This window comes from Caretta caretta, chromosome 20, assembly GCF_965140235.1.
Source record: "Caretta caretta isolate rCarCar2 chromosome 20, rCarCar1.hap1, whole genome shotgun sequence".
In the NCBI taxonomy this organism is placed as follows: Eukaryota; Metazoa; Chordata; order Testudines; family Cheloniidae; genus Caretta; species Caretta caretta.
Window position 1 is genome coordinate 4,442,364 of NC_134225.1, and position 22,936 is coordinate 4,465,299.

The window sequence follows — 22,936 nt, forward strand, 5'->3', positions numbered from 1 at the left end:
AAGAAAAGAAGCTTCTGGTAACAAGTGCTAAAAGAGACAGAGTCTTTTTTTTGCAGCACATGGCCCTGTTCACGTCTGGCGCTAGCATGTTACCTCGGCTGAGTATTAAGTGACCTGATTTCTCCTTAGGGGAGAAAGGAAAGCAAACGGCCAAGAATTTAACTAACAATAAACTCCACTGAATCTCCGGATTCCAGTGCACCTCTGAATTAGCCTCCCTCAGCAACACATTAGTGTAGGTGGAGCTTGCCTTCTCCGGCATACAGCCTGACAGAAGTCAGTCACTTGGGTTCTCATCCTAATGAGTTTCTCCACTGAGGGGTTAAGAGGTCAACAGCAGCATCCTGTCTGCTACTCCCTGGTACGCCATTGTTTGCAGTCCTGCTGGTTTACTCAGAAGCCCATGCACAGTGGAGAGGATTAACCTACAACTCATTCTCCAAGACTCGCCTTACAGGGCCTTTAAAAAATAATAATAATAATAATAAAAAAAAGGAATAATACAGCAAACCACATGTGATATGCTCTGGACCCTTCTGCAGCACCAGACCCTGGCAGAAACAGAAGGGGGCTCTAAGGCTGTCCCCTAAAAGGGAGACCCACGGTTCAATGGTGGGTTAGATCACCTGCTTCTCATTACAGGAAGGAATTTCAAGTATTTTCTGAATAGCCCCGTGGTGCTGGGAACAAAGTGTTGATGGGAAAGGCAGAAGAGAGCAGCAGGCGCTGAACAGTGAAAGACTCCTTACAAAGGGGCCAGCAGAACCAAAGTAGATTCTTTGTGTGTGTGTGTGTGGGGGGGGGGGGGGGGGTGGTAAATGTCTTTGGAGGGGGAGCAAAGATGAATTTGAGGAGGGTGCCAGGGAGGATGAGAGAGCAGTGAGAGAATTCCAGCTAATCCTGGAACACTAGCCAATCATCCTACCCAGATAAGCTTGTTCTTCATCAGCTCAATTCCTTTCCCCGGTACGCAGGGGAGGGCAGCTGTCCCTGCCCAGCATGCACATCCTTTCTGCAGGACAGAGGAAAAAGCCAGTTTCATTCATTCACTGTATCAAACTACGTGAATTTACAGAAAATGCACTTGTAAAAAACATTTGAGACACACCGCGGCAGGTCGCACAGAGACCTCTGGAGCCTTTGAGCCCAAGAGACACGCACCTGCTAATCTCTCTACAGGGAATGGGCACACAGGCAGGGCTGGCAGGTACCGTATGCCAAAACCTGGCACCAGGGAAACATTTAAGAAACTTTCCCATAGCATCTTTCTATTAGGAGACACTCTAGTTCCACATTCACTAGGGCTATTCAGTGGGATTAGGATTTTGGTATGTTATCAGAGCAGGACAAGTGCTACTTCCAGCAGAAGCAAGAAGGGACAATTCATACCCCAAAAGTGACTGCTTTTAAAATATAAAATGTCATCTCAGGTAACAACTTTCAAGACAAACGGCTTTAAGAGTTGGATACAGTTAAAGCTGCAATGGTGAAGGCCCTTATGCCAAGAGTGGTGAGCTTGCGTGAAAGCGCAGAGCAGTCGGGAAAGCACAGGAAGACCAAGGCCTACAAAGTCAGCTGGAGCAAATCCATGCAGAGTTTTCAGAGGGAGAAAATAAAGAGTGCCAGTGGAAGGCAAGATCGGAGGCGGGGGTGAGAATGGTCCCGTTTCGCACTGGAGAGAAGGTAGATGCAGAATGCTGCAGAGCAGGGACTTTGGGGGACCAAAGACAATGCCCTTGATGTAGTTAAAGGTTGACACTCAGGACAAGATGGTGAGCACAGATAGATAGATTAAAAGGAATGGGGTCCATAAACTTTGGGGTGGAGGGGAGGATAGGAGGTATGCGCAGAGAGATAGGAGAAGGAAAGCTTAGTGCCAGCACACCAAGATTTTTGAGCATGGCCTGCTCTTTGGGTGGTGAATTCAACATGAGAGAAGAATTCTATCACTGAAGGTGGCAACTGGCAAGGGAACTCCACTACGAAAAGCCAGCCAAGGACAAACGTTTCCATACTGTGTTCCATGGCTGGTCACACCATATCAACTCTTCTTGTTTCCATTTAATAAATGGCATACAAAGAAGCCGAAAACATTAAGTCTTCGATGTCAGCAATTGCTGTGGTTGCCTCAGGGTAGTTAGCATGAACAGAAGGGGAGATGGAGGTCCGCGTGATAAGGAATGCAAGGACAGGGATGCCTCCAAGGTAGCCTCTGCATTAACATGTGGTCCATACCAGGAAGAAGTTTGAGGCTAACATGCCCAAAGGCTGCACACAACTTCTCATGGCATCTCTTTTGTCCCAGGTCTTCAAGAAAGCTAATGGCTACCAGTTCAAAGCTAGTTAGTACTGGGCTGATTAATAAGCAGAAGATCCATGAGGCCCTATCAGTAACACATTGTAGCTGGAGACCCTAGTTACTTGTTCATAATCCATTATAAATTTAGCACCCATTACCAGACTCCAGCTTTCAGTCACAATTAGAAATCCTTCCGTCAACGGATCACCATTGGAGGCAGAAAGCTGTCAAAGAATGCTTAGATCATTCACAAGGACTTCCTGTGGGCAAAAGCAGTACAGAAAATACCGAACGCACTCCCACCAAGCAATGCCTGAGGAGGAATATATGACAGCAAGTCCCAATCCATCCATTCTCACTGATCTCAGGTCCACATGCCAGAAAAATCCCCAGGAAAGCGGGTGAGTGAATTCTTTTAGATGCAACACTAGCCACATAAAAAGGCATCACTATTGTTCCTTAAGGCCATTGGCTGGGACCAAATACCAGAATGAATACCAGATACCAGAATGAACTTGGGAGCGCTTTCTCCTTTAATGAGGAAAAGCAGCTTCATGTCCATAGTCCTCCCTGCTTCCTTCATCTCCCATGTTCACATGAGAAACTATTCTTCCTGTAACCAAAATGGAGTAGTTCTGTAGGGACCTGGGTATAGCTGACACCCAGGACCATAACAAAGGCACATCCATAACAAAGGGTTGAGAGCTTCTAATCTACTTGAGATACAATTACAGACTGGTTTCCTACTTGCTTAAGGGTCTGTCTCCATGGGGAAATTGACCAAAATAGCTCCTGCAGAAGAAGCTACTCTGGAATAGTGCCCCTTGTGGGAACAATATACCAGAATAAAAATGACTATTTCAGGACAATGCTTCATCTTTGGAAGCACAGTGATTACTTCAGAATAAAGTTTTCTGTTCTGGAATAAAAACGTGTGTCCACATGGGGAGCAATAGCTTATTCTGCAATAGCTATTCTGGTGAATTTCCCTATGTAGGCAAGCTGTAAGACTCTCTAAACCTTCATTATAAGGCAGACACTGAACCTCGTTTTGCCTGAGCCAAGACTTCCACGGAGTAATCTCATTCATACCACATGTAGTGGAAATGAAGGCTCCAAACCTTCAAGCCCCTGGGGTGACTCAAGGGAAACTCTTTACAACCCCAAGCCTTTTGGGTACCTCTGCTCGCTATTTCCTCATCAGATAGATTTCCAATCTTTTATTTGGTCCTCTCCCCCACACACTGGCTGTAGGAATAGCCTTAGCCAGATCCCTCAAGTCTGCTACTCATTGGTATCTGGCTACTCACTATAGTGCCACTTCCTAATTCAGAAAAAAAGTTTACTATTTCTTCCCTTCCCTCAGTCCATAGTTTCAGCTGAGGGACTGTTTAAGCTTCAGATTCTGGGGGTTGCCCCATGCCCAACTGCCTGGAAAGCTTATACTGTATCTGCATCTCTTTCTTTCTTAAAAAACAAACAAACAAACAAAAAAACAAAACCAAAAACACAGCAGCTTAATTTTTGAAAACCTTTTTGCTTAGGGCAGATTTTCACCCTGCAGAATGCAGTGGCTGGCCTGGTCATGTTTACACATAGAGCAGCTGTGGGAATACAAAAAGAAAAGGAGTACTTGTGGCACCTTAGAGACTAACCAATTTATTTGAGCATGAGCTTTCGTGAGCTACAGCTCACTTCATCGGATGCATACCGTGGAAACTGCAGCAGACTTTATATATACACAGAGAATATGAAACAATACCTCCTCCCACCCCACTGTCCTGCTGGTAATAGCTTATCTAAAGTGATCATCAGGTTGGGCCATTTCCAGCACAAATCCAGGTTTTCTCACCCTCCACCCCCCCACACAAATTCACTCTCCTGCTGGTGATAGCCCATCCAAAGTGACAACTCTTTACACAATGTGCATGATAATCAAGTTGGGCCATTTCCTGCACAAATCCAGGTTCTCTCACCCCCTCACCCCCCTCCCAAAAACCACACACACAAACTCACTATCCTGCTGGTAATAGCTCATCCAAAGTGACCATTCTCCCTACAATGTGCATGATAATCAAGGTGGGCCATTTCCAGCACAAATCCAGGTTTTCTCACATCCCCCCCACCCCCATACACACACAAACTCACTCTCCTGCTGGTAATAGCTCATCCAAACTGACCACTTTTTGCGAATACAGACTAACACGGCTGTTACTCTGAAACCTGTGGGAATACAAGACACTGATCACACCAACATGGCAACTTTGGGTCTTTTTAATTTTTTGTCTTTAAATAAGCAGCTTGTAAAGGATAAAAGGCAAAAGTCAAATCTGTTCTCGCATGACTCCTAGAATAGATCTTTGCTGTAGGCCACGAGTGTCAAACACCCAGTCCACCTGCTGCATTTATGTCAGCTGCATGAGGTAGTCAGGATCTTTAGCTTTAAAACTAAAAAAAGGCAGTTTCTAGCCCACGTCTAAGAAGAAAACCTTTGAAACAAGATCCAAGTGTACCCAAATCTTGCATTGCCTTTCAGAGTCTACGGGCATCCGAAAGAGAGGTTACTTACAGGTAAGTGGAGGTTCTTCAAGATGTGTGGTCCCTAGTATTCCAAACGCGGGTGCACATTCACACCATGTGCCAGAAGGTTTTCTTAGCAATGCCCATTGACCTGCACACACATTGTGCATCCCTTCGTGCTCGCAGCAGAGAGTAGAATTAGCCTTGTGGGTCGGCGCCTCTCCAGTGACTCTCTTACTGCTGAGTAGTCCAGTCCGCAGTAGAGGGGATGCAGGGCGAGTATTGGAATACAAATAGGACCACACATCTCGCAGAACCTCCAGTTACAGGTAAGTAACCTCCTCTTCTTCGACCGAGGGTCCCTATATGCATTCCAAATGTGGGTGAGTAGTGAGCAGTGATCATTGTGGAGGTGGGTGTGAGGATGCAAGAGGAAGTGCAGTCTGTACTATGGCGTGGCCCACTGCAGCATCCACAGCTGCCCCTGGGGCGGTGGCATTGTGGGATGTGAATGTGTGTATGGAGTGCCATGTTGCTGCACAACAGATGCCTTGCCACGAGATGTCCGCTAAGCAGGGCGAAGTGTGCCTTGCCACGAGATGTCCGCTAAGCAGGGCGAAGTGTCTGCTTGTGCTCGCATAGAGCGTGCTGTAACTATCAGGTTGCAGTATGTTGAATAGCATGTGGCATTCACGGATGCACCTAGAGACCTATTTGGAGATTTTGTTGGGAAGAGAGAGCCTGGCCCTTGGACCGGTCAGCGATGGCTACAAACAGATTCATTGATGCACGAAAGGCACGGGTTCTATGGAGGTAGAATGCCAATGCACAGCGGACGTTGTGGGAGTGCAGGGAGTTGTGTAGTTTAGGACAGAAGACAGGGAGGTGGACGCACTGACTGAGGTGAAATTCTGACACCACCTTTGGGAAGAACTTAGGGAGGAGCCATAAGCCCACCAGGTAAGGGAGGCCAGAACCGTGTGGGGGACAACAACCCCAGCTTCCAAATGGTCCTTCTGGGGTCTGTAGAGGAGCCACAGTTGGAGGCAACACATACGTAGAAGTGTGTGTGGTGTCACGGAGGTATAGGCTGCCACATGTCCAAGGAGGGAGAGAACGGTGGACCATGGTGCGCGGGCTGTGGCAGAGGCCCGCAATCATAGCTGTCCGCGTTGCAAAGAGGTCCTCCAGAGTTAAGACTCGTGCTGCGACGGAGTCGATCTGACTTCTCCTCGTTAATGCAAATACCCAGAGATGTGAGGAGAGCACAAAGGGCAAGGATGGCAGAGTTGAGTTCTTGTCAGGACAGCATGACAAAGGAGCTAGTCGTTTAGGTAGGGATACACCGAATAGCCAAGGCAGCGCATTTGTGCTGCTACTACGGCAAAGACTTTGGTGATGACTCATGGAGCAGTCTCTATGATGAGGAAGAGGACTCAGAATTGGTAACGGTGGTGGCCCACGCAGAAGCAGGGAAATTTCCGGTGGGTCAGGTGACTGCCAACATGGAAGTAGGCATCTTTCACATTGATAACCGCAAACCAGGCCCCAGACATTGGGATAATCAATGTCAGCATCACCATATGGAATTTTCAGAGGAACAGCCGTGTTAGTCTGTATTCGCAAAAAGAAAAGGAGTACTTGTGGCACCTTAGAGACTAACCAATTTATTTGAGCATGAACTTTCTTGAGCTACAGCTCACTTCATCAGATGTTTACCGTGGAAACTGCAGCAGACTTTATATACACACAGAGAATATGAAACAATACCTCCTCCCACCGGGTGGTACAGGGCACCTTTAAGAATGGATCATGCTCAATCAGGTCAGTCCAGAAATTCAGAAAGGCCCCATTTTATGCTGTGAAGTGTTAAACTCCAATTTTCTTCAGTCAAGGCAGCTTTAAGACATGAGGAATAGTCAATAAGAACAGGAACTAGCCTGCGCTTTCACATTTACTTGAGAGAAGCAAGGCTGCTCCCAGCAGCTATTTTAAGGGGGAGGATTTTTTTTTTTTTAAACAAATGGGTGAGGGAGGCTCACATTCCTCCAAGTTGAAGCCTCCAGAGAAAGGGGTTCACACCCCTCTGCTGTGGGCTAATCTCACCCAAGATCTCAGACTACGATCTCACTTGTTACCAATTATGCAGCAGGAATAACATTGCCCAGAATGACACGGCACCATCACTGCAGAGCAACACACCCCACTGATGTAAGGTGATGTCAGAGAGAGAACAGTGAAACATGCTGAGGGTCTGGGAAAGAGCCGTAAATACCTACTACTCGACATCTAGAGACCTCCACAAACACCAGGAAAAGCCACAAAGCAACACATACACTAGAGCAGCCCTTACTACAGCTGCTCTCACTGGCCAGGTGTCAGTAGCTGCATTAGATATAAAACGAACAATTCTATACCTGTGCCAGCATGCAGAGTAGTCGATATTCTAAACTGTTTCAGAATAAATGTAAAGTGGCTTGCTTCGGCGAATGCCAGACAAGTGTGTGTGGTCTACACATCTCCAGCATACCAGGGAGTCTAGATTATACAACACTCCAAGGCACAATACCGAACACAACAAACACCATGAAATGATTGTAATGCCAGAGAAGAAATAGCAACCACAAAGAATCTAACCCGATGTCGACCATTCCTCCTAAAGGCAAGTGAAGCACCCCACCCCTTTTACAAGGGCATGCATCCTAATAAGAAGCCTGTGGAATGTATTTGATATACACATGGTAAAGGGATTTGCATTGGGTTTGATTGAGGGAACTGCTTCTGAAGTACAATCATCAACTTCTATTTCACTAGCTAGGGCTAGAACAGTGTGTTTGGTAACCATTTCAACTGGGGGAGGCGAGGAGGAATAAAGCATGAAAAGCTCTGCGCAGGTTCCAGAAGTTGAGAGTATCAAACTAGAGGCTGGCAACAAGAATGTGAATAACCAGTAAGGTTCCCATCACCATCTGATTGGATGCATATCCATGAGTTTCACCTCTGAAGTGTAGTGAGAGCAGAGAGAACCCAGTCAAGACCTCAAATAGCTTCTATATAGCTGACTAGGGCAGTGTCATCAAAAACCCATGTCAGCAAGCCACAGAATATAGGTTAATTACACACCAGATTAGAGACTTGCCACTGTGATGGGACAACCCCTAAGAAAATGCACAAAGTGACAGCTTCCTGGTAAATGTCAAGAGTTCAGCAGTTATTGCCCAGGCTGTTTACAAACCAGTAAGGATTTCCCACTGGGTTCAGCTATCATCCTTTGTCAGCCATTCAGATTTGTGGCTATTTTATTTCACACACAATGCTCTAACTCTAGTAGGGCTGACATGCCAGAGATCAGGGCTCAGTCTGTCTGTTCATTAAAACAACAGGTGAGCCACAAGATTCACATCAGATCATGGAAGATACAGACCCTCCATTCTCCACCAGTGGTAGCAATGGTGAAAGTTATAGCATACTCAAGAGACATGTTTATTTATATTCACCACTGTATCAAAATGACAGTGGTAGAAATACCTGTCCCACATCTACACTACAGCTTATATGGTTGCTACCACCAGAGGTAAACATAGCCTGAATTTTCCTAGTGTAGATGCACCCTAAAATACTATCTTTCACAAACGCTACAGCTAGACAAACCTTTTAAAGCTCTTACCGAACCTCCTCTGCACAGCTAAGCTCATCTGCAAAAAGTGCAACCCCAATACATGCTGATGCTCATAGAGGCCCGTTTAATATCAGAATCAGGCCTTTAAGGCTTGATCAGCCCCAAGTCACCAATGGTGACTTGATGGGCATCAAGGTCATGTTCCAAAGACTTTGATGATATTAGGGTTACTGCTGGATAACATGATAGGGAAATCCATACTCATCCATGACCTTCTTTCCAGCCAAGCTTCAAACAGGACAGGCGTAAGGTCACAGAGTCAGAAACTGCGCTAGCTCTGCTGGGCTTTACTGATGTTTTCCTCACCTGGTTTAAAAGGGAAAGATTTCACACTCAGACAGAGGTGGAAAGAGTAGCGTGAAGCTGAGGGGGCAGCTCGCCCCTGATAATGTCAGTAAGAAGGAAAGAGGGGGCACATGGAGGTTACCATGGCTCTGCAAGACTCCAGCAGGGCCAGCTCTATCCCCTCTGTGACCTTAACTCCTACTATAAATGGGGGTGGGGGAGGGGAGCATGCTATGCCACACTGACCCCTTGGCCTGGATGCCTGTGAGGAAACATGCTTTCCAGCACCTCCTACAAGAGAATGGGTCCATCACATCACCAAGAGCCCGTTGTAGGATGCTTTAATACCTCCAACCTCCTTCCCTAAGGGGGAAAGTCACAACCTTCCATCCATCCTGCCCCTCCCCCCTATATCCCCCCCACAATGTCTCTAGTAAGGCTGGGCCAGGGAATGCTCCACAATAACCCCTACAGCTCATCGCTCCCAGCTCCCAACTCAAGGAGCATAACCCAAATGTCCTCCCCCCCCCAAAAGCCCCCCACTGCAACCCTCAGCACAACACCCCATCCAAGGAGAGGCGCTGCCTCACCTGCCCCTCCAGATACATTCCCCACAGCCCCACATTTCCCCTCCAATGGTAATCCCATAAGACAGCCCCCCCATGAACATTCAGCGGTGAAGGGGATGGTCTACCTGCCCCCCTCCCATCCCAGGCAGAGGGGACGCCCCATTATGCAGCCCCCATACCAACACCCAAGGGAGCAGGGTTACCCCATCTATCCTCCAACACTATTTGACCACCCCACCCGAGGGGGAGCGGATGCCCTATCTGCCCCCCCCCCCAGTACCCCTTCCAGCCGCATACGCCTCCCCACCCACGTGGAAAATGCCCCAATCCCGCCCAGGAGATGTGAGGAGACCCCCCCATGAGACTGAGGGGAGGAGACCCCCCCATATTCGCCCCCCCCGGACACGTGAGGGAAAGAGCCCCCCCCAGGAGATGTGAGAACCCCCCAAATGAGACTGAGGGAAAGAGCCCCCCTATATTCGCCCCCCTAATGAGACTGAGGGAAAGAGCCCCCCAATATTCGCCCCCCTAATGAGACTGAGGGAAAGAGCCCCCCTATATTCGCCCCCCTAATGAGACTGAGGGAAAGAGCCCCCCAATATTCGCCCCACCCACCCACCCCGCCGGAGACGTGAGGGGAAGAGCCTCCATGCTCCACCCGCCCCCAGTAGGAGTCAAGGGGGCCCCCAGTCGCCTCCCCCCCCCCCCCGGGCGGGAAGCGGCGACTGCCCCCGCGTCACTCACCGGCTGCGGGTCCCTCCCCGCCGCTCCCTCCTCCCCGCCGCGCGGGCCGGGGCTGCAGGGCGAGGCCCGGACTCCCGGGCGGTTCCGCGCCACGGGGAGCGGGGGGGAGGGTCCGGCCGGGCGGAGCGGGGCGGAGGCGGCTCGGCGCTCTCGGGCTCTAACCGGACACACACGCCCAGGCTCGGCTCGGCGATAACAATGGGGCTGCCGGCGCAGCGCCTCCCCTTATATAGCCCGGGGCACGTGACCTTCTCCCCCGCCCGCGCAGCCTGGGAAATGGAGTCCTGAGGGCCCTGCCCGCGCAATGGCCGCTGGGAAATGGAGTCCGGAAGGAGGAGCTTGCTAGAAGGTGTAGGCCAATGCTTAGCCCTCAAGCAAGGGGGATAAGCCTGGAAGACAGAAGGCTTCCCAGCTGTAAGGGAAAATCAGGTTTCCCAGTTGCCTTGGGAAGAACACACTATTGCACCTGCTGGGTAAAAACCAAGCCAGCTGGTGAGGAGCTTGGGGGAAGAGATGCCTTTTGTAAAAGAGCCACTGCTGCTTTTTGCCTTCTGCTAGTGGAGCCTTGAGAGGAACAGGGTCAGGCTTTTCTCCAGTTGCTCCACAGCTAGGAGCTTTGGGTTGTTTTGTTTGTTTAAAAAGCAAAAGCGAGACGCATAAGCTTTTCTAAAAGTAAACGGTCACATTCATAACACACACACAGCTGCAGTTTTAACATCACATAGTGTGAAAGTTTGCAACACAGAGCAGGTCCTAGGGAGGAATAAGGTGAAGCTTTTGCTATTCCACACATTTAAAGTATCAAAAGGGCAGGCAACAAGGGAGGAATTTGGGCAAAAACTAACCCACCAAATATACACTACCTCTGCTGCCCCTCCCCACCCCCACTACCTGCTTTGTGTCCTTGAGTACACATCTTCTGCACCACACAGCTCTTTGTTTGCCTGCAGAAAGAGCTTGCACGGACAGCTGCTAGGAACAAGGCTGGTGTGGTCTCCAGCACTGCAAAATGAATTCCCTTTATTGCAAAGGTTTTTAGCTTTGCTTTAATATTATTACTCACCCTTCAATTCCTCTGAAACCCTTCAATTACAAAGAGTACAAATGTTGAGTAATGTAATATCCTGGATCACCACTGGATGGAGTATGTGCAATAAAGATGCATTTAGCAGAAGGGTCCTTGGAGCCTCTGTGCATTTTCAGTCATTGAGGTCTCCAGGATGGAAACGATTCTCTCATGTACAGCAATCGCCAAGCCTTACAGATCATTAAACATAATCTTTACAGTTTAAACCCCAAGGCAATTATGAACCAGTTACAAAAAGAAACAAGAATTGAGAAACAACAGCTGGATTAGCCAGATCTAAGGAAGAGAAAGTTTGAAATTTCAAACAGTAACTCCACAAAACTTTTAAGCGTAAACCTCATAGTGATGATGGAATCAGCCCACCCATTGAAGAGTTCTAACAAGACCAGCAAAAATCAACTTAGAAAGATAGATAAGAGGACCCCCAGTTAACAAATCCCCAGATCGGCACTTACACTAAGATAAGCCACCACCATATGTTATCAACAGAACTCCAGGTTGAATTGTTAGTAAGGGTAGTAATGGGATAAGTGCAATGTCCGCAGTGAAGAAGCCCAACTGCTGAGCTCTGGGTGTAAACAGCTCCAGATGGAAGAAATAAGGTGGCCAGAAGTGGAATTACAGAGGAGTCTAGACAAGAGATTAGAAAGGCCAGAACCAGCAGGAACAGGCAAAACCACCTTATTTTAGAAATAGTGAGCAGCTGCAGCCTGATGTAGGGGGTCAAAGGGCAACTGAGTCAAAAAGCAGTTGGAAAATCCAAGCCCCAGACTAGCTAAAGATCAAGCAAGAAGCAGTTTATAGAGTACAGAAAGCTTTCCAACAGATTTCAATTCTCATGTTAAATTCAGTTTCTTTTCAATCCACAGCTTTATATGGGGCAAGTTTCAATTACTGGCCGTTCACTTAACATCTACTGTATTCTGTCCCCAGGGATCCTGTTTCCAGCTCTGCTTGTTAAGTACACTACTAATGCTTGCTCTGAAAAGGGCAGGCAGAAAGACAACATGCAGCACTGTTTTCCATCCAGTAGGAATCGGTCTGAAAGGTGCTGTATGAAAACTTTTCACAATATAGATGTGAAGTGCAATTAGACAGGACCCAGGAGGCAAGCAAGAGCCCAGTTTCAATTAAGGCATTTTCTACACAGCCTGCCACCAGCTTTTTCCACATATTCAATAACTTTGTCACTTACCTCGACCAGCTGATGATGGGAATGGAACTACCAAACAATTGTTGTTCTAAAAATCCAAATTTGGGCATCAATTCAAAGGGAGAGTCTTCGTCTCCATTACATTAGATAATAAGGAAGTCAAGTGATTTCTTTAGTGAAGCTGTTTAGGCAAAGCAGCAGTTGATCAAAAGGATTTCTATTTCCCCTTTATTTTATCTTTTATTTCCAGTACTGGCCATTAAGTTTCAGGGGGAGGAGAGGTGAACCTCTGGCTGTTCTGCCCTCTAACCCTTCTCTGAGGGACTGTTTAACGAGCAGTTGTAGATCAACAACACAGACGCACAAGTAAGTTTATGTTTCCAAACAATGGATTCATTAAGAATCTGTACGCACCCAGAAACATGGATACAAAAAATTCAACAAGTCTGTCACGATTGTACATTTTCTATTACGCCTCTTGCATACTGAGAACCCGGCCCCCCCAGATTAAAATACAGGTATCTTCCCAATCTATTGCTGATGTAGTAAAACAGATACAAAAGGCCAGCTGCCAAAAGAATAGCACCTCTGTATGCAGAGTTCATAGTCCTGTCAATTCACCAGTAGCGCACATGGTTCTTCAGCAGGGAAAGCAGGTGAAATCGCTCCAGCTTTTTCTAAGGCTTTTCTTGGCATCTTTAGCCCCATCAATTTAAGCGGCCGAGGCTTCCACGTTTATTAGGCGAAGATCCACGAAAGAACATAGAGCCACAGCAATTTCAGAGCGTTTATATCTCAGTTCAAGATTCAAATGTGACAACTTATGACACAAGCCATCAAAAAGCCAGGTAGAGGGACAAGGCAGGTTGCTGCCCACAAATCAGGCTGTGATACAAAGGGGCTTTCAGAGTCTTTTTAAGCAAAACCCAGGAAAAAACAACTGCTTTGGCACTGAAGCAAATTCAGCCCTGGGTAACAAAACTGGATAGAAGAGGCTGTCCTGAAGTCCTCTATTTATGCCCAGAACAGGTACAAAGCAGCACAGCACATTCCCACATTGTCCAGCAAAACATTACTCACTATCAACCCAGAGGGGCTATTTCTAGCTCTGGCTCACTCAGTTCTTCACCAACAATGATGCCAATGATATGGCATTGACAGGCCTTTGCTAGGGAACTGGGGGGCAAGGATTTCCATCACCTTTCACGCAGGGGCTACCAAGCGGCCATCAAATGGCCAACAACTCTTGCGCCGTCACGGAGTTATTTCATCATTTCAAATCCAATCTAGAGGTGAAAGGCTCTCAGACGCATCACTAAATAGCATCTACAGAAGCCCTCATCTTTGGGGGGCGGGGGGAGAGAGATTGGAATAGATACATAATGGTTGCCATCTTCAGGGCTTTCCAATGAATTGGAGGCAGAGGGGAGTTCATACACGTCCTCTTAGGGTTAGAAGAGGAGCATTCAGTATCTTACCAGCTGTTTAGAACTATGGAGATATGATTGTCAGACTGTCACATACACAGCCTTACTCCCCACCCCAGCTAGGCCTTTCCTGGTCCAACTCAGAACCTGGCATTTCTTGCCTTGTGTTGGTTACTGTCACAACCTAATCATTTGAACACAGCTGCTTTGTATTATGTTTCTTGTAAAAGTATTTCATGTATGTTTATAAAAACCATCTGTTTACCCAAGAACCTCACGTTCTGGGCAAATATAAATCCAGGCCTCGTTTTATTATAAGATGCTTTTTATTTAGGACATCTTCTTTCAGGCTATAATAGCTGCTCTCGCAAAGAGGGGACGTGCTCAGGCATCTGGTTTAGAAAGCCGTTTTTTTTTTTTTTTTTTTACACCCCCAAGAGACCCAACAGCTGCAGTCCTGGAAATCTGTATGGAGGCCCTTTTGTCGCCATGGCGTTTTCAGTAGCTTTAAGCACGGCCTGCAGGCTCTTGCTATGTAAATCTCTCTCCGTGCTGGTCCCATACCGTTCCAGCTCCAAAAGTGAGTTTCAGGCCAATGAGACATAAAAGTCAACATGCCAATAAAATGCCACCCATGTTTACACTGAAGGTACAGCCGAAGCTTTTCACTTCCCCTCCACCCCAAAGAATTTTAGTTCTTTAAAAAAAAAAAAGAAATCATACAGGAAACAGACCATATCATCAGTTAGCTAGTTCATCAAATTTCATTTTTTGTCAAAGTCACGTGAGTTTTGAGAGTAAAGCCACATTTGTCCATATAGACGGTGACCTTATAAATCCATGAGACTGGAGTTAGTTCCTGACAGTCTTGACACTGACCTGGAGGACAGAACTACGATCAATCAGTCACTCTCTCTCTCACACACACACACAGGAACTAAACCAACAAGGATTGGGAGAATGAGAATAACACCTTTACAATGCAGCTGTCCGACAACATCAAGGAGAAGCTTAAAAAATAATGCTTTCCCCCAGTTCCATCAGTGCAGTTGGAAGGTGTATTTGGGGGGGGGGGGGGGGGGGGGCGTGTTTGAGAGGTTGCTGTGTATGCCAGAGAGGTTGCTGGGTTGAGTTATTAGAACAGATGTTCACTTGCAAGTCTCCAGCACAACACAGGAGCCAACACACTTTTCATTAAACCATACGCAGCTCCCAAGACACAAAGGCAAGTTTCTATCAATAGCGAAGGACAACACAGCCTCGCAAGTTTAGCCTCACATCTGCAACTACTTCCATTTTAAACTCCAGAGGTTAAGCAGTGCGCTAGCATCATCAGCAGGCTGCATGCCAGAAGAGCTACCGGGGCAGGGGTGGGGGGGAGGGAGGAAGGGAGGAGGGAAGGGGGGGGGGGGGGGTCACCTGCCAGAAGGTACAGCGCAGTAACAACAAAGATCAGGATCTTTACAGAAGCCTCCCATGAATTTCTGATCTCTGCTTGCATCCTTGTGCAATAGGCGATGGGTCTTTGTGTGAGACGAGAAGTGGCTACGGGCTCTCTCCTAGTCCAGTTCCCTCTTATTTTAAGATGATGTGGTAGCTATCGTTGGTTTCAGCTGCAAAGAAAGCAGAGCAGCGTCAGACATCCCCAACCGCAAGGAGAGCAGCTGAAATTCAACATGCCTCTTTCTATACAAGAGTTCTCAAGACTGCCAAACAAGTGGTTGGGGGGAAGGAAGACAAAGAGGAGAGGGGAGCACACACTGTTTATAAAGGCACATTGAATGAATGCAGTTACCTTTCATTGTGTCCAGAACAAAACACGATTCGTCTTGGAAGTTCTGTATCATCTGAAAGAAGCCATGAGATCAGTTGAATCCATTAGTGAGTGTTTAAGTTTTGGACCGAGGCTCAATTTCATATAGGAATTAGTCAATCAATGGTGGAGTTAGCCATGGCCCACTGAAAGAGCTGGAAGCTATTCAGCCACACTACAGTGCTTTGGGATGTATAGAATGCACCACCTGGAATAATTATTCCTCCCTCCCACCCAATCAAACAAAAGAACAGATTTTAGGACTCCTGCCTCAGATATTGAAGCCCCTTCCCAAATCCTCAAATGTGAGAGCGCGAGCGAGAGCGCACAGTTCAGAGGGTGGCTGGCCCCTTAAGAAAAGATAGGCCCCCCCAATCTTAACTTGCCTCCCTAGCTGTGGAAAAAGCCTACGGCAGAAGCCTAAGAAACTGCAGCCAGCACTCCCATTCGAGCGCCCTTCCCGCCCCAGTGACCAGCAGTGCCTCATTGTGTCCCACGTCCCTCTGTCCACACCTGGAGAGGCGAGACAAGCTGGTCGCAGATGGACTGAGGCTCATCTCCCCATTAGGGGCCAGACACCCTGTGACAGTCTGGTTATAATTAAGCGTTAGTGGCAATATTGTTACATCCCGTACGGGCAGCGTTTGATCAGGACGTTTGCATTTATTTTTAGATTCAATGCAGAGGCTCTGTTTCCTGTGGCACGTTCCTGAAGTCAAGTCCTAGTAGCCAGCATAGAAGCTATTACTAAAAGCTTTGTTTGCCTTTCTAGAGGCCTCTCTGCAACCTTTATGGCAGGAGTCGCAGCACCTACCCCACCAGTTTGTGCCAGTACTAGATGAGTGGGCTGAGCAGGCGGCAAGCCCCTCTGGGAGGCTGGACATCTCACTTCCCTTCTTCTCAAGCGGACTTGCAGCTGGACACACACATGCTGCAGCTAACTGCCTCTCCTAGCAGTTCAGTTGCACTGGGAAGTGAGGGTTATATGGATCCCACAGGAGTTAGAGAGACCTAGGCGATCATCCAGGACTTTGCCCATAGACAGAATGGCCAGATATTAGGTGAATTAGTGGGCCTGATTCTCATTTACACCACGGCTCCTTCCCAGCTCTCTAGCAATATAAAGGTGCCCAACTTTAAGGCTCCTTTACATTGCATGAGTGGTACAAAAGGGGTCTTATTTACACTAAGACTTGGGCCCCCTGCACACAAAGCAATCTGGGAAGCCCACTCTAAATGAGTAATTCCAACTTTCCCTTTAAAACAGACAACATGGGGTGGCTCAGATCTTAAGTGCCATGGCCTAAGCACAGAACTGGGAGCCCGGATTCCCTTGAGGGCCTTATTTGGGCCCTGATGCCAATTCTGTGGCCTTGGGCACAGTTTTGGCAACTGTAAAATGGGGATAATACCTGCCTCATGGGGCTGGGTGGTTCATGATTAACGTTTTGAAGCTGAGGAACACAACAAGTAGTACAGGTGAGAGCATAAACACAACTGTAAAATCGAGCCCCTTGGGCTCCACAGACAGGCACGTAGGGCCCCTAAGCCGTTTACCTGGAAAGGGCCAATATTCAAACCACCCCTGTCCATTTGGAATCCTTAGCACGTTTCCCCATGTCAGAGATCACAGAACCAGACCAGGTTTGCAACAGACTTAAAGTAGTTGAGCCACCATGACTTGAAGATCCCTCCAGGCTAAGTGCCAAGAGGCACTTACCTCATCGCTGATCAGCACGTGTATTCCTGTAGGGCCTTGTTTGTAGATATGGCTGATCTGTCGGGCGGAGATACTGAAGAGCTGGGCTATTTTTTCTGTCAGTTCCACTGCAGTCAGCTCTTCCAGATAGATAGCATGATATACTGCAACAGGGACAAGAGCAATTACAGTTAGCTTCCAAATCATCTGTTGTGACGGAGTCTGAGCTGCCTGAATACTGTAAATATTATGGTAGTGCTTAAGCACCCCAGTCATGGAACAGGGCCCCACTGTGCTAGGTGCTGTATAAACAGAACGGAATGACACTTCTTACCCCAAAGAGCTTCCAATCTCAGTACTAGTGGCCAAATGTGACCCCGCACCATCCCCAGCTATTTCCACTCCGCCAAAAGAAATCAAAGTGCAACTGACGAGCCCCCTTGGAATACCAATGCCATCGCCTAGGAGGGGACTAGGGGAAGCATACGGGTTATGGAGTCGTAACAAGAAGGGAGGACAGAGCCCACTGGCTTTGCAGTCTCCTCCCAGAAAGCAGAAAGTGGACGTACTGGCATCAAGCCGCTCCAGAAAGTAGGTCAGTCAGTGTGTCTAGGCCACACTGGATTCTCACACGAGCTATAATTTATCAGCCCAGCACAGGCACTGTGCCAACAATGAGATGCCGCAGCCACAGTTTTAGTTGGGGAGGAAAAAACCAGCAGACTGGAACGATGGCAGGTCAGCACAGAGCCCTCCTTCCAACCCCACTCAACCTTCCCCCAAGTGCTGGCTGTGTGAGCCCTGTTGCCTTCAGGCTGATGCTGGGTTATCTTCCATGGAAGCCTTCCACCTTCTGGCAGCAAAAGAAAAGCAAGAATGATGAAGGCTAGCATAAGCAAGGGCAGCCGAAAATGGAGGCAAGCTTGCATAAGATTCCTGTATGCCTCTATGTGAGATTATGTGCATTATGGTAACGGCTGGAGGCACCAGCTGAGCCTGAAGTCCCATTTTACTAGGCACTGTACACATATTGAGAGAATATCAAGCCCTAAAAAGCTTAAAATAGACAAACAGAGCATCAGCAGGGAAGGGACTTGCCCAAAGGGGAAGAACCAGGATTAGAACTCAGATCATTGGAGTCCCTGTCCCATTCTCTATCCACTGGACCATGTTGCTTCTCCTCTGAGATAACTGGTACCCTGCTTACTGCTTTTGTAGAGACCCCACAGCACTAAGCCATGAACGCAGCCTGTTAAGGGAGGAAGCACATCACCCCTTCTGGAAACTTACCAAAGAAAGTACTGTTTGCCAGCTCCCCATCCTCATGCTTCTGCTGGTCCCTCAGCTGCTGAGGCTCCTGGCACACGTAGATGGTCAGCCTGGGCCGTACCATCCTGTGGGAGGGAGGGTGGGACAGGTGAATACCACTGAGTTTACCATGAGCATGTTTCCAGTTTCCCTGATGCTCAGGTCCCATGCTCCTTGATGCAGAAGACCAGACACACAGGCCTGTCTTCAGGCAGAAATAAGAGGGAGATCACAGCAAGTTTTGTTTCATGGAGACAACACACACAAAAGGAGGCGGGGGTGGGGAGGAGGAGGAATCAGGCAGCATTCAGACTCACGGAGGTGACAACTGGCTGCTAAGTATCCCATTCAGCCCTCCTAAGTGGGATTAATAGCAACTGAGAGTAGATGGGCTGGGGTTTAAACCAGGGGGACGCTAGGCTGCGGCAAGAGCAGCGGAGAACACTGGCATAAGAAACAGATGAAGCTTGTCACAGCATTTTCTGAATTGAGTGACCTATGAGATGACTAATGTCTGCTCCCCCACCCCCATGCAAAGCTGCGACAACGTTTTAGTGCTATCTCACCAGTCATCGGAATTGGTACATTAATTCCCTGGAATGCTCACACTACCACCGACTCTTGCCGTCCCTTATCAGAAATCCAAGCTCTCCCAAAACACACACCGATATTAATACACTCCTGGTGGCTCTACGCTTATCTGCCTGGTTGCAATTCCTGCAACAGTTTCTCCACTAGCTGATCCTCCATCTCAGGCACAGGGTGATTGGAACTGCAAGCTAATACCAGAGGCTTCACATGGAGATGCAAGGAAAGCTCCCTAACGGAGGAACTTGCCCACAAGAGAAGTTTCTTTTTACCCCTGTCACCCGAGGCCAGATTTTGCGACTGTCCAGCACTAATGATCCGGTCCAGATTTTCTAGAGAGCTCAGCTCTTATTCAGGCACCTCAACAAAGGTCTGGAGTCTCAGAATTGCTCAGCGCCCAATATGCAGAGCTCTTGAAAATCTGGACCCTTATTGGTTGGCCTTATGCCCTAAAAATATGACAAAGTATTTCTTAGGGCTGGTCTACACTACCACTTGAGCCAACGTAACTTACGTCGCTCAGGGCAGTGAAAAATGACACCCCCGAGCCTTTACATCGGCCTAAGTGCTGTCCACACCAGCACTATGTCGGCGGGAGATGCTGTCCCACTGACGTAGCTTCCGCCTTTTGCGGAGATACAGTAATTATGCCGACGGGAGAACGCTCTCCTGTCGGCCCACCGCCTCTTCTCCAGATGTGCTACAGAGACACAGCTTCGTCAGTGCAGCTGCACCAATGTAGCGCAGTAGTGTAGACATGCCCTTAGAAGCATCTAATCCTCTTCTGAGCCCTGCTACGCTCTTGCCCTCGATGGTATTTTGTGGCAGAGAGTTCCAGGAGTTAATTTTCCAAAATGTTTAACTATTTTCCATCAGCTATTATGCACTGGTTGCTTTGCAATGTCACTGAATGCCCTCAAGTTTTTATGTTACAAGGAGTGATAAACAGAAGCATCCAGTTTAGCTTCTCTACTCCATAGGTTTTACTCACCTTGCGTCCCCTTGTTGTCCTCTCTTAACAAAACCCAACCTTTCCTCACCTGGAAGCGACCCGTCTAATAATTTTCACTGCCTGTCTTTGGACCCCTTCTGTTTTTGTTCTATCCAGGGCAGACTGCTCAATGATACCCCAAAACTGATGCAAAGAACTCATCGAGTTCCTCTGGAACACTGTCATCATTCCTAATCCTTTCCCCCCCACTCATCCAGATGACCTACCAATTTTCTTGCAGGTTTCCTCTTTCTGTCACAAGCAATTCACAAGTGCCTAGATCTGAATTCTGGACCTTCTAGCTCCCAAGCATCAGCAGTAACTTAACTTTGGCTTTCAAGCTGCATTGTCTTTGCTTTTGCTGAACTGGATGATTATCACTCTAAGGCCAGATCCTGAAGGAGGATTTTGCTTTTAACTGTGCTAGGCTTTTCAACAAATCCATGGAATCCCTGGCTTTTTCCTGCAAGTTTTTGGAATAAGGTCAGCCCTGACATTTCTAACCTGCCACAACATTTTCCTGTCATGCCACAGAAGTCCTCCTTTGTCTTGGGTTTACGGAGGCACTAGGCATCATGACAGCAATGCACTGATGACCAGAGGCCCAGTCTACACTTAAGTTTTGCTGGATTAGTCTATCAGTCAGGGCTGCGATGAGGTGGGATTTGTGACCATCATAGCTAGGCTGGCAAGAGCCCTAATACAGATGTAGTTATATTGGTAAAAGAGTCCGTTTGCTGGGAGAAACTGCATCTCCACTATCATTGGGTTCCACTAAGACTACAGCTATACTGACAACCTTTTCTAGGGTCGATAAGGCCCAGAACTACAAGAGTGATAGAGAAGCAGACATCCCATGGCCATTGCTCTGTGGGGTATAAAAATCATCACTCATTCTCAGCTTTTACAAGTATACGCACCGTCCCTTTAATGCATTAAAGAGCCTGATGCCATCTGCAGGGCCACAGATCTGGATAACATCTTCCCTGGTTAGCTTCAGTAAGTCTGCACCTGGAATTTAAAACAAGGAGCCAACAGATCACCATGGGGGAAAAAAAAAAAGAGTAGGAATGGTTTATTTAAAGAAGATGGAGGTAAATTTCATACAACGCATCACAGCGGAGTTCGCACAGACTATAATACTGCCAGCAATTGATACCTCCTCAGGAGGGAATGCAGCAGGAGCCTATTGAGGCGAGGAATGAGCAGAGATGGGCTTTCATCACCAACCTGAGAAATTCGTGAAGAGCCGGGAGAACGTGGAAAAGCGGTTTCGATGCAGCCATTGCTGGGCTTCCTGAGGCGTTGTCGTTGGCAGAAGGTTCTGTGGCACGGGAACAAAATGGTTACTTTCCTTAGACTAGGTAACACACAAGCCACTTGCATTCAAAGTATAGCACAGGTCAGCTAGATTACTACTGTAATATGGTAACACCTAGGACCCCAAGGCATGGATCAGGGCCCTCTACAAACATAGAATGAAGATAGTCCTTATCCCAAAGAGCTTACAATTTCAGTATAAAACTAGAGACAGCAGGTAAAATACACAGACAGACTTGGGGGGTGGGGGGGCAGGTAAGAGGGCAGAAGCACCACAATGAGATAATGCTGGTCAGCAAAACAGAGCAGAGGTCACAGCATGCCAGCTGCTCAACCACTGTCAAAGTTTTTGTATGGCTTCAGAGAGTTTTCACTCTAGAGCCTCTCTCGCCAAGTAGGAGCCATTGAGGAAGAAGTTATGGGCTTAATGTAGAAGTTACTTAGTGAGCTTCTTTGGCCGGTGTTTTTGAGGTCAGACTAGACGATAACAGCCCCTTCTGGCTTTAAAATGGTCTATGAAATTTATTCTCAAGGGAAGTCTGGACAGCCCAGAGACAGATGACTTGTCTACATGGGGAATTATTCTGGAATAACTATTCCTGATTAACATCTGGATGCTCTTATTCTGGAATCAGAGCGTTTTATTCCAAATTATCTGAAAGTGGATTAAATTAATTTGGAGTAAGAGTGTCCACAGATGGAGCTAACCAGGAATAGTTAAACCACTTTAAAGTTAAACCCTACCTTATTCCGGATTAACTTTCTTGTGTAGACAAGCCCAGAGACCCCATACTGCAGCATACCAGCAAGCTCCTGAACATAGACACCTAGAAACCCACAAACTTCCAACAGTAAATTTAGAAAATAGGATTAACACCATCCTTACCACAAGCATAAGATTTGAGGTGGGACTTACATCTGTGATTGGAGGAGGTGGCTCGGGTTGGTGATTTGGAGAGCCATTTCTAGATTTTGAGAAAGAACAAAAAAAAAAACAAAAAAAAAAACCAAAAACATGGTTGGAATCTGCTCTTCCCCACCTCCCAGTCTGATGCCTTTAAAATACAACTGACAAAAGGTGTCACGTATTCTATTGCGAATCACGATTCACAATGACTGTCACCCAGTGTGTTTTAGAAAGTGGGCTCAGAAACTTGTAGGCATGGCTGGTTGCAAGTAGCAACGTGACCACGTCAATATCATTGCCAGGGAAATGAAATATCCCGCAGAACAACGAACGGCACTATGTGAGCAAATGGATATGCCAGGGGAAGGCTGATGGCGGAACGCAGACAGAACAGCTACACAAATGCACATTCAGTTCTCATTTCAGGGGCAAAGATGGCTGTACTTGTTAGTGATCAAAATGAGCAACAGTCTAGATCTCCAGGAGCTGCCATTTTTGCTGCCATTGGCGCTTTTTAAATAGGATGCTCTAGCTGCTGGTTCTCAAA

The 22,936-nt window shown here is 47.5% G+C and overlaps 2 protein-coding genes across 6 annotated transcripts in view; both read right to left on the reverse strand.

The window, feature by feature from the left end:
• Positions 1-15,289, reverse strand: part of CSRNP2 (cysteine and serine rich nuclear protein 2) — a 32,119-nt gene extending 16,830 nt beyond the window's left edge. The window contains exons 1-2 of one of the 3 annotated variants that reach the window (XM_048831948.2): positions 10,097-10,286; positions 8,700-8,804 (exon numbers count right to left, since the gene is read on the reverse strand). The gene's annotated coding sequence lies outside the window, so the exon portion shown is untranslated. Of the gene's footprint in view, positions 1-8,699; positions 8,805-10,096; positions 10,287-15,182 lie in introns of those variants that run through there. The other 2 variants (XM_048831947.2, XM_048831946.2) reach the window with 2 other exon arrangements.
• Positions 12,708-22,936, reverse strand: part of TFCP2 (transcription factor CP2) — a 39,102-nt gene continuing 28,873 nt past the window's right edge. For 2 of the 3 annotated variants that reach the window (XM_075121657.1, XM_075121659.1), the window contains exons 9-15: positions 22,369-22,447; positions 21,393-21,486; positions 21,083-21,173; positions 18,566-18,669; positions 17,297-17,439; positions 15,559-15,610; positions 12,708-15,376 (exon numbers count right to left, since the gene is read on the reverse strand). In XM_075121657.1, coding sequence (XP_074977758.1) covers positions 15,339-15,376; positions 15,559-15,610; positions 17,297-17,439; positions 18,566-18,669; positions 21,083-21,173; positions 21,393-21,486; positions 22,369-22,447 — 601 coding nt within the window. In that variant the 3' untranslated portion in view covers positions 12,708-15,338. The remainder of the gene's footprint in view (positions 15,377-15,558; positions 15,611-17,296; positions 17,440-18,565; positions 18,670-21,082; positions 21,174-21,392; positions 21,487-22,368; positions 22,448-22,936) is intronic. The other variant, XM_075121658.1, reaches the window with a different exon arrangement.